At 39.4% G+C, this 12,300-nt stretch overlaps 1 protein-coding gene across 1 annotated transcript in view; it reads right to left on the bottom strand.

The window, feature by feature from the left end:
• The window catches only part of mypn (myopalladin), a 193,356-nt gene that overhangs the window by 27,211 nt on the left and 153,845 nt on the right, over positions 1-12,300 (bottom strand). Inside the window, exons 15-16 of the mRNA XM_052027770.1 lie at positions 8,511-8,593; positions 6,716-6,839 (exon numbers count right to left, since the gene is read on the bottom strand). Of these exons, the coding sequence (XP_051883730.1) occupies positions 6,716-6,839; positions 8,511-8,593 (207 nt within the window). The remainder of the gene's footprint in view (positions 1-6,715; positions 6,840-8,510; positions 8,594-12,300) is intronic.

The following is a 12,300-nucleotide window of genomic DNA, read 5'->3' as shown; positions in this document are numbered from 1 at the left end:
TCAGTATTGACCATCACTTCAATATGATGTCTCTGATTTTATTTTAATTTTGAAGTCCAAAATGTTAATATAAACCACTTTCCAGCATTATGAATACTATCATTTGCCCCTGCTCACTGCTTTCTTTCTCAAAGCCAGTTAGCTATTCATTTTACAACTTGCCCTCTGACTCCAGATGCTCTGATCTAATTCATTATACTATTATGTTATTGAAGTCCTTTTAGAAATTACAACAACTACAGTATCCTGAAACACAAGAGATTCTGCAGCTGCTGGAATCTGGAGCAACACACACAAAATGCTGGAGGAACACAGCAAGCCAGGCAGCATGTACGGAGGGAAATAAACAGTCGATGTTTCGGTTTGAGACCCTTCATCAGGAACTACATTATCCTTGTCTATTCTCTTAGTTACACCTCTTCAAAATTTCATGAGTTTGGTCTAGCAAGGCTTTACCTTTGAAATCCACAAACAATAGTTATTACTATAAAAAAATGGTTTCTAGCTTTTTTTCTATTTTCTTTTTCAGTATGAATTTCACTTTTTTTCCAAGCACTGGTATTATACTGACCAGTCTAAACTTTGGTGGACATATTCTAGCTCCCTTTTAAATATAGGCACAACATTAGCCATCTGTCAGTTCTACGGATTGAATGAATTGCTAAAAATGCTAATTGTGGCTTTTCTGCCTCTTTTTTAAAAAAAATATGGTTATAATTCACATGGAGTAACATTTTAGGCTCTTTAATATTACAGCATTTGACACCTTTCCCTTTCTTATTTAAGTTGTGGTTATGTCTTATCTAATCGCGTATTCCAATCTAATTTTGACCTAATCTGTGTTTCCGATAAATACTGAAGCAAAGCAGTTATTTAATATTTCAATCTATTTGCTCTCAGTACTTTGATTTTCTCTCTTTGTGGTCAATTCCCATTCTGAGTTTTTGTTTTAACTTTAGTGCCTGTAGAACACTTTGATTTTTTTAATACATTTCCTCACAAATTCAATTTCATAGTTCCTTTTTGTCCCTTTTTAATATCTCCTTGTCTCTTCACATTCTTATCATATTCAACACTGCTTAGTATAAGCCTCTGACTATGCGGCTTCCAGTTTTTCCAAATTTTTATTTATTCATAATGACTTATTAATGTTTAATTTGTGTTTAGCAGGATTTTATAACTGGCATCTGTTGAGCAAAGTTTAGATAAATTCTGGTGCTGCATTATTTATTGTTAGTTATTACTGCCTTTTTGATTTCCCCAAATTCTATTCTGAGCTCCTCAAAATAGTTTCTTCACACCCACCTTTTACCCTGTCTGTCTGACCACGTCATTATGTTAAAGTGCTTCCTTGGTTTGGTTCATTCCCCATAATTAGTTCTAACGGGGAATTTTCCAAAGTCAGTTTTCTTACGTATTCCATTCACTGATCCTCTTTATCAATCTCTTCTAGCCAATTAATTTTGTGATACTTGAAATCTTCCATAATAATTATTATTGTGTTTTAACTTATTCGGTTCCCTAATTGTTGTGCATTTTTGTTTCTGCACCACCCTTCCACTATCAGCTAATCGCTCATATAAGAACAGAAGTGGATAATTCAGCCCCTCATACCTACTCAGCCATTCAATGAGATTATTTTTTTTAAACTTCAGTGCCATTTTTCTGTATTAATCCATAATGTCATAAAATTATGATTTTAATGTGTTGAGACCTTACTTTAAATTGCCTTTTTCCCTAATGTCACTTATACAATCTCTAACTAATTACTCCATCTCCACTTCTTTCTTCTCTGTCTTTTTTAAATACATATCATGGCTTGAAAATGTTAATTGCCAGACCTGATTTCTTCTGTAATCATTTGGCAATAAAACTTATTTCCTGATAATTTGTTACTGCTTCCTGCTGCCCTTTTATTACATACTATGTGCATTGCTGTTAACTCATTTAAACAGCAGTTCCCTTCTTTTCTAATCCTTTTCTAATAGTCCTGTAACATTATATCTTCTCTTCATTTAGTCTATGACATGCTGTCCTTTACCATTTCATGACTACCAAACAACACCTCCAGTCATAAACTGAATGCCTTGCCACCTTCCTATTGATGTCAACCTGTATAAGCTTCACCTGACCCTTCAGTGTAGCTCCTTTTTGCCCCAGCACTGTTGTCAATAAACAAGAAAATGTAATTCCCCCTCTCTCTGGTTTGTCCTTTATCAATTGTTAATTTGCTTAATTTCTGATAATTACCTAATCACCTAATAATTATCAAATTTCACAGGAATTAGGGAATAATCCAAAAATCATGAGATAACTGCAGGCTGGTGAGCCTTATGTCAGTAGTATGGATATTACTAGTGAAAATCCTAAGGGACACGATTCACGTATATTTGGAAAGGTGAATGCTGATCAGGGGTAGTCAGCATGGCTTTGTGTGGGGGGAGAACCTGCCTCACTGATTTGATTGGATTTTTTGAGGAGGTAACTAAGAACATTGATGAAAGCAGGGTGGTAGAGGTTATCTATATGGAACCTCATGGTAGGCTGGTCCAAAAGGTTAAAGCACACAGGATCCAAGATGAGTTGGCTAATTGGATCCAAAATTTGCTTGGTGATAGGAAGCAGAGGACAGTGGTGGAAGGATGCTTTCCTGATGGAAAGTCCATGACCAGTGATGTACCACAGGGATCAGTGCTGGGATCTTTGCTATTTGTGATATATAATAATGAATTGGATGTGAAGGTATGATTAAGTAAGTTTGCAATTACCAGATAGTTGGTGGTGTTGTGGATAATGAAGAAGGCGTTCTGAGCCTGCAGCAGAATATATATCAGATGGAAAGTTGTGGCAGAGTGTTGGCAGATGGAACTTAATCCCGATGAGTGCAAGGTGATCCATTTTGAGGTCAAGTAGGGATAGAACATGTACAGTAAATGGTAGGCCAATGAATATTGATGAACAAAAGGACCATGGGGTTCTTTTTAAACTGTAAACTTATTTTACAGCGTGGTAACAGGCCCTTCCGGCCCAACGAGTCCGCGCCGCCCATTTTAAACCCAAATTAACCTACCCGTACGTCTTTGGAATGTGGGAGGAAACCGGAGCACCCGGAGGAAACCCACGCAGACACGGGAGAACGTACAAGCTCCTTACAGACAGCGATGGGAATCGAACCCCGATCGCTGGCGCTGTTATAGCGTTGTGCTAACCGCTATGCTACCGTGCCGCCCACAAAACCACAGTTCCCTGAAAGTGGCAATGCAGATAAATAGGCTGATGAAGAAGACATATGGCATGCTTGCCTTCGTAGGTCAGGGCATGGAATATAAAAGTTGGAATGTTATGTTGCAACTTTACGAAACATTGGTTAGCCACACGGAGTATTATGTGCCATTCTGGTCGTTATAGTACAGGAATGATGTGGTTGCACTGGAGAGAGAGCAGGGGAGATTCACCAGGATCTTGCCTGGATTGGAGGACTTAGGAACAACTGGATATGCTGTGTTTGTTTTCCATGGAGCGAAGTCAGGTGAGGGGTGGTCTGATGGAGGTATATAAAATTATAAGAGGCATAGATAGGGTAGATGGTTAGAAACTTTTTTTCCATATTATGGGTATAAAAACAAGAGGGCAAAGGTTTAAGAGGAGAGGAAGGAGGTTTAAAGGGGATTTGAGGGCAAAGTTTTTTTTATATACAGATAGTGGTTGATATTTGGAACGTTGCTAGTGGAGTCAGATGCAATCACTATGTTTAAGAAACATTTAGACAGCATTTAAACCGGCAAGGCATGGAAGGATATGGACCTAATGAGGGCAAATGAGATAAATGTAGATGGACAAAAAGGTCAACATGGACATGGTGGGCCAAAGAAACTATTTTTGTGCTGCTCAACTGAGTATTATTGTCTATTAGGTCTTGCTTTTCAATTAAGATCCCAACTCCCGTTACTGTCTGAGTACAACCTCAGTTCTGTTACTGTCTGAGTACAACCTTACCTGTGAGGCTAGTTCTAACATGAGCCACAGCAACTGGATTTCCACCATTCATTTCCAAATTGCATTCCAGCTCTCTCAAGATATTGCTTTCTAGGTCTAGATGTCTTTGGAGCCACTGGACAGAGGCTTTGAGGTGTCATGCCAATACTGCTGGAACTTAACCAGCAAAACTCACATATTTTACCAAAGCACAGAACTAGTAACTGCTGAATAGATGATTATTCAGGTAATAGTAATCTCTGCAGATTTCCTGGTTATATTGCAATTAGATGAATCCATGTACAAGGAATACCAACTCATCAAATTTACCTTACATGAAAAGAAAGAATTTAACACACATTTTCAAAATATTATGAAAGTTATCAAATAATTGCACCACTCTAAATGTATTATTTGCAGGTATCAGGTCCAGCATTTTAATTTTTGTATATTAATCTACTAGTAAAGGAACACTGAAAATGACCAAATGCTTCAAGGAGGTATGGCCCTCAGTCATAACTCAGCAGTTATACAAACTATTGTATAATGTTCTATAGTTTAACAAAAAGCTTCCTAATTAATGTCTCATTGTTAAACTTGAGCACTATTGTATTACTTATTTCCTTGGTGATCTGTGACAATTCTCACCAATCTCTCAGTCCTCTCTCATTAATTTGTGCTGAATGTTGTGGTGAAATACATATGTGCCTGCTGTTCCAATAGTAATGAATGGAATTGATGACAATTATCCAAGACTAATTCTTCTAGTAAGCCAATATATAAGAAAATAGACATCAAATCTTTGACAGTACGCTCTGCTGTAGGACTGGACCCAATAAGTTTCACCTCTATCCATTTCTGGTGACCAACTACAAATACTAGGCAGTCATCAAGCCCCTTCTCACAAGAAACGACATGTACTCTTTGGAAAAATCTTGTTGACTATTTCCAGCTGCAAAGTTGTCTTCACTGGTTTGGTCTGCAATCTTGGCAGAGAGTACCTTTATCTACTCATTCTTCATATAATCCTGGCTAGTAAACAAAACTTCTCTCCATTGCCTTCATTATCACCACAATGTTCATTATGAAGCCCTTTTAAAATTCATCTTCTCAATACACTTGATATGACACCTTTGTTCCATTGACAACTCATATTCTTGGTTATAGTACAAATTATGTTATTTCTCCTTGACAGTATGTCTTCATCTGCACATTTGTCTGATTCAGTCCATCCATATACAGCTTTCTCATATACTTTCAGAATTATATCCTTGGCTATCTCCATTGCTGTAACTGGAAAATCATATATTATTTTTCAATACTCTGCCTTCAATGCCTGTATTTGAATTCTCATATGGTAACCTTGACAACATGTCTGCGATAGCATTTTGTATCAAAACTTTATATTCGATATGCAGATGTACTGCGATACAAGAATAGCTACCTTTGCATTCTTATACAGCCATTGTTGCTATTGCTAACTTAGGAGCAATAATTGACATCAAAAGGCCTATGGTCTTTAACCAAAGTAAATGATCTGAACAAAAGGCATTGATGAAGCTTTTTCACTCCAGTGATGATCCCTCAGGCCTCACGTTCAGTTTGAGCACAGTGTTGATCACTCTACGTCAATATAAGTAAGGCAAACATAATTAGTTTTCCTCGGTCAACATCCATTACATAACTGATTACATCTCACAATTCAAGCATCCCAAATATTTCAACATACATATTGTTTAATAATGAACTCACAGAGACTTGTCTCCCAGTCTTTTCTTACACAGATTATTTGCTGTTCTTCACCCAAATTCCGATTTTCCTTTTGTAGTAACTGATCCAATAGCATAAACACTGTTGAAAGATCTAGCAAAAGTCTAGAATAATATTATATCATGCCTAAGAATGTCCGTAGTTCTACAATGTTTACAGCTTCCTTGTCTTCTCAATTGCTTGCCTTTCTTTGAGTAGTTGTAATCCATTTGCCTCTACATTTTTCCAAGATAAACTGTTTCTTTCTGTAAAATGCACAGTTGCTTCTTTTGAACTTTGCATTTGTTCGTGCAGTTGCATGAATTCTTCTGATATTCAAAGACTTTCTTCTTTGGTACTTGTGGCTATTAGTGCATCATCTTGTTGCAAGAATAATGATGTAGAGCTTGTAATGTCTTGTCCGTTGAAGACTGAAAGATCTTTGGTGACAACTTCACACCATTAGATAGTTTTATAAAGGAGTAAAAACCCTTTTCTGACTCTCTTTATCCACATTCAGCAGAGCATATGCATGTGACAGATATAGTTTAGTGAAAACATTGACTTCTGCCAACCCTGCATTTACATCTTGTGAAATAACCAATAAGTACTGCTCATTGTCATCTGGTTTGTTTCATTTTACCTCATAATCACCACATAGATGTACATTCTTACCTATTTTAACCCACCACCACAGTTGGTGTTGCTCTGTCTCTCTGGTCAGTCTACAATGGAGTTGCATTTTGTTCTAACGCAAAATTAGAACAAAATTTTCTAATTTTGGGCTCCTCAGCACATACGGGGCAGGTGGAGGTATATAGTAGATTAGTTTTGTATATGGATATGAGCATTATAACCTGTAATGTCCGTGGAGGAAGTCCTGAACATATATGCATACTTTCTCATATCCTTAAACACATTTGCATGTCTAATGTGTGATTTTGAAGCATTTGTATCTGAACACGTTACCTGTTATTATCTGAACACGTACCTTGCAGTCTAATCGACAAACTTGTCCTTCATGGGCAACCATGTTACCAGGTGCCTGAAGAAAATGGGGGCAGAAAAATCGCTCCTCTACAGGTTCTTCACCTTTTGACACACGAGACCTTGTCCTATTGTTCAATACATAACAAACTGCATTATTATTGAAAATTACATTGTTCACCTGATTTAACAGCAAAATACAAGCAGTGAAACGTGCTGTCAAATTCAAGATATACAGTCAGACATCATTAGGCTATTTCTGTAGAAAAAAGATCATAAATAATGTTTCAATTGCTAAATCATTGAGAAATACATTTGTAAATTTAAGTTATCATGAACATTTACTTCCGATTTATTTGATATCCCATTACTGATTTGGTTTCTTCCTTGAATTAAATAGCTGGCCTATAATTGTAAACATCTATTCACTTTCCTTGAAAGCACTGTATTCACCCTTTCCTTCAGACTATAGCTATTATTGAGAAGAGGCAATATTTGAAAATAAAGGACATGTTTGTTGGGTTGTGAGGAACAGACATAATGTGTTGAACCCAAGGTCAGATCAGATATGATTCCATTGAATAGCACAGTCGGTTCTGAGGGCCATATGATGCATTCCTGCTCTTATTTCTTATGTTCTCCCTTTTGGGAACTGGAAATGATCTAACAACAAAAATTATCAAGAGGTGTGGACCCATGGTACAATAGGAAGAACAGTTCAAAGCACAGGCAGATGGACTGAAGGGACTGTGGGGGAGAAGCAGGCTAGCTGGGGTGGGGTACTGGAGTACTCCACTTCTGTGCCTGTTTTCATCCCTCTCCTACAAATGGATGATGCGAGGCATGATATTAGAGGTGATTTTGTTATGATTCTTGTTAGTTGCTTGATTATGTGGCATGCCTTAAGCCAGCTTTGATGTGAACTTCAACCCAACAGTAAACTAGGGCTAAAAGGGTGAAATTTATTATTCATTAAAAGGGTGACAGGTGTCAGTCCTGATGAAGGGTCTCCACCTGAAACGTCGACTATTTACTCCTCTCCATAGATGCTGTCTGACCTGCTGAGTTCCTCCAGCATTTTGTGTGTGTTGCTGGTAAAATTTATATGGCAGGTTGAATGGTCCAGGCATGTATTCCCTTGAATAAGGAACATCAAACTTTGATCTAATTCAGGTATTTAAGGAAATTAAACGAATTGATAGAAGCTGATAAAGAGAAAGAAATTTGTCTGTTTGGGATACCCAGAACTAGAACCTTAAAACCAGGTGTAAGCTATTCAGGGGTGATGTCCAGAAACACATATTCCACACACAATGTAGAGGAAATCTGGAAATCTCTCCACAAAAAACTGCTGATACTAATGAGTTGAACATTCAGAAATGAGATTCACAGATTTTTGTTGGGAAATAGTATTAATATATGTGGAACCAAGGCAGGTGGTAGGTGCAAGATATAGATCAATTGTAATTTAATTGGATAGAGGAACATCCTGTTGCTAAATGGCTTATTCCAGTGCCAAACTGTTTGCAATTATTTTCATATTTAGACCACTATGAAAATAAAATTGACTTCATTTAGCTTTATTGGTATTCATTTGTTTTTAGTGGACAGGAGAGGAAACTGTTGCCATTGTCCATTTAGTTGAAAACTAAATGGACTTAGTATTAAGGACCCAAATGCTGATAGACCATTGGCAAATTACTGATACCTAAAAAACCTCTTACTTCCAGTATGTGGAAATGCAAACCCCAAAGAATGAAAAAAAGAGATTACTAACATGAATTTCAGATCAAACCTACCTTTGGCTCTGAACAGCTGGTACTATACGACCACGGAGTGGAGTATTCTGCACCATGAGGTGACCAGAGGAACTGATTCTTCCCTGTGTAACAAAAAACACAGATTATATTCATAATTAGCTCTGGTCAGTGATGATTTCAGCAAAAATAGATTGAAACAAATGCACAGCCCAGCATACAGCATTCTGTGCAGAACACTGCTTCCTTCAGAAACCTGTGTTCTAACCTGCAGTACTTGCCTCTAATTTTGTTAGTTATTAACTTGATTACCATAGAACAATTCAGCACAATACAGGCTCTTCAGCCCACCATGTTGGGCCGACCTTTAAACCACACCTAAGACTATCTAACCCCTTCCTCCCACATAGAGGGATATTTTAAATTCCTCCATATGCTTATCTAACAATCTCTTGAACTTGACCAACGTATCAGCCTCCACCACCACCCCAGGCAGTGCATTCCATGCACCAACCACTCTCTGGGTTAAAAACCTCCCTCTGATATCTCCCTTGAACTTCCCACCCATTACCTTAAAGCCATGCCCTCTTGTGTTGAGCATTGGTGCCCTGGGAAAGAGGCGCTGGCTGTCTACTCTGTCTATTCCTCTTAATATTTTGTATACCTCTATCATGTCTCCCCTTCTCCCCTCATCCTCCTTCTCTCCAATGAGAACAGCCCTAGCTCCTTTAGTGTCTCCTCATAATCCATACTCTCTAATCCAGGCAGCATCCTGGTAAATCTCCTCTGCACCCTTTCCAACACCTCCACATCCTTCCTATAATGAGGCGACCAGAAATGGACACAGTACTCCAAGTGTGGTCTAACCAGAGTTTTGTAGAGCGGCATCATTACCTCGCGGCTCTTAAACGTGATCCCATGACTTATGAAAGCTAACATCCCATAAGCTTTCTTAACTACCCTATCCACCTGTGAGACAGCTTTCAGTGATCTGTGGATATGAACCCCCATATCCCTCTGCTCCTCCACACTCCCCAGAATCCTGCCATTAACTTTGTACTCCGCTTTGGAGTTTGTCCTTCCAAAGTGTACCACCTTACACTTCTCCGGATTGAACTCCATCTGCCACTTCTCAGCCCAGCATCCTATCAATATCCCTCTGTAAGCTTCGACAGCCCGCCACACTATCCACAATACCACCAACCTTTGTGTTGTCTGCAAACTTGCTAACCCACCCTTCCACCTCCTTATCCAAGTCATTAATAAATATCACGAAAAGTAGAGGTCCCAGAACCGATCCTTGTGGGACACCGCTAGTCACAGCCCTCCAATCTGAATGCACTCCCTCCACCACAACCCTCTGCTTTCTACAGGCAAGCCAATTCTGAATCCACACAGCCAAGCGTCCCTGGATCCCTTGCCCTCTGACCTTCTGAAGAAGCCTACCACGTGGAATCTTGTCAAACGCCTTACTAAAATCCATGTAGACCACATCTACTGCACTACCCTCATCAATCTTCCTGGTCACCTCCTCAAAGAACCCTATCAGGCTTGTGAGGCAAGATCTTCACTTCACAAAGCCATGGTGGCTGTCCCTAATTAGTCCATGGTTCTCTAAATGCTCATAGATCCTATCTCTTAGAATCCTTTCTAACAGCTTGCCCACCATAGATGTAAGGCTCACTGGTCTGTAATTCCCTGGACTATCCCTACTACCTTTTTTGAATAAGGGGACAACATTTGCCACCCTCCAATCCTCCGGTACCATTCCCGTGGACAACGAGGACTCAAAGATCCTAGCCAACGGTTTAGCAATCTCCTGCCTCACCTCGTGAAGCAGCCTGGGGAATATTCCATCAGGCCCTGGGGACTTATCTGTCCTAATATTTTCTAACAGCTCCAACACATCCTTTCTCTTGATACCTACATGCTCTAGAACATTAACCTTACCAACACTGTCCTCAGTGTCATCAAGACCCCTCTCTTTGATGAATACTGAAGAGAAGTATTCATTGAGAACCTCACCCACTTCCACAGCTTCCAGGCACATCTTCCCACCTTTGTCTCTCATCGGTCCTACCTTTACTCTCGTCACCCTTCTGCTCTTCACATATGAGAAAAAAGCCTCGGGATTCTCCTTAACCCTACTCACCAAAGCCTTTTCATGTCCCCTTCTTGCTCTCCTCAGCCCCTTCTTAAATTCCTTCCTTGCTACTCTATATTCTTCACGAGCCCTATCTGATCCTTGCTGCTTACAGCTTATGTATGCTGCCTTCTTCTGCCTAACTAGTTGTTCCACCTCTCTTGTCACCCATGGTTCCTTCACCGTGCCATTCTTTCTCTGCCTCACCAGGACAAATTTATCCCTAACATCCTGCAAGAGATCCCTGAACATCAACCACATCTGCATAGTACATTTCCCTTCAAAAATGTCATCCCAATTTACAATCTCAAGTTCTACCCTTATAGCCTCATAATTTGCCCTTCCCCAATTAAATATTTTCCTGTCCTTTTTGCTCCTATCCCTGTCCATGACAATGCTAAAGGTTATGGAGTAGTGGTCGCTGTCCCCCAAATGCTCACCCACCGAGAGATCTGTCACCTGACCTGGTTCATTACCTAAAACTAGATCTAATATGGCATTCCCTCTGTCTGTTGGTCTGTCAACATAAAGGATAACTATGAAATTCCACAGATTTCTACATTGTGAAATACCCCGAGATACCGTAAATTGGAAACTTTGGGCAAACCAGTCAAGCATTTTTGAGTTGTTTTATCAATCACCGCAAGCAGAGTTTAAGGAATTGTTGCCTAGAAATTCATCTTCTAATGTTTTCTATTGTGTTACTCCTTTGGATATGATCATGATTTTAGATTTCTCAGAAGCACTATGCTCACAGATTATCAGTGCACCTCTATTGTAATTTTTCATTTCAGGATATGAGAGCTATGGCAATTATGAGGAAGAGCATACTGCATCATTGTGTCTGACACTGTTATATACCACCTCAGATCCTGACAGTGACATGGCAGAAGAAAGCAGGTTAAAGACATGGATGATAGAGATGCTTGGCATCAGTGGGCTACAGTCAGGTAAGATACATTGGCAATCTAATAATGACACTCCCCAGAGGGATCACACATCAGAACTGCTCCAGTAGATTCAGGTAAGGACTCTGATGGAGACACATGTAAGAGGTGGGAATGCATGGTGAAATGATTTAGCAAGTTGTCAGGCCCGCTTAGTTGAAGGCATAAGATGGGAAGGAGAATAAGGAATGCATTCCCCTTCTCACAGGAAGATGTATGGAGCCAGCGAACACTCTGGAAGGCACATGCCTTTTTATACAAGGGTTTAGCGGCAATCTCTTTTAACAGCAACCACTGGGTCAAGTAACAGCCACCATTAACTCACAGGCAAAGACTTCCTGGAAAAGTGGCAGTATGTACATTTAAGCTGACTTAATTATAGCTTTGGTCCCCGTTACCCATGAGCAGATTGTTGTTCTTCAAGAACAGAGAGATGCCACTCTTGAATAGATTGCTGTTCTCCAGAGCAGAGAGATACTATTTGTGAAACCATTTCTCTTATCCAGAATTGTAGGGATATCCCTGGGGTAACACAGGGATTATGGATCAGACTGCCATACACCCAGAGCAGCGAGGTGGATACTGGTAAAATAATTCTGGAAGCAGACTGCTGTAATGTAGGATATGCTATCCACATTGGATTTGGTCTGCAGGCTGAAATACAGGGAATTCAGTTTAGGTTATAACAGTTTAGAACACCATTGTTGATCTGGTTTCCTGAGATATTCACTGGCATTATGGA

Source organism: Pristis pectinata, chromosome 12 (genome assembly GCF_009764475.1).
Source record: "Pristis pectinata isolate sPriPec2 chromosome 12, sPriPec2.1.pri, whole genome shotgun sequence".
Lineage (NCBI taxonomy): Eukaryota > Metazoa > Chordata > Chondrichthyes > Rhinopristiformes > Pristidae > Pristis > Pristis pectinata.
The sequence above is the reverse complement of the archived record's forward strand: the minus strand, read 5'-3'. Positions and strand labels throughout refer to the sequence as shown.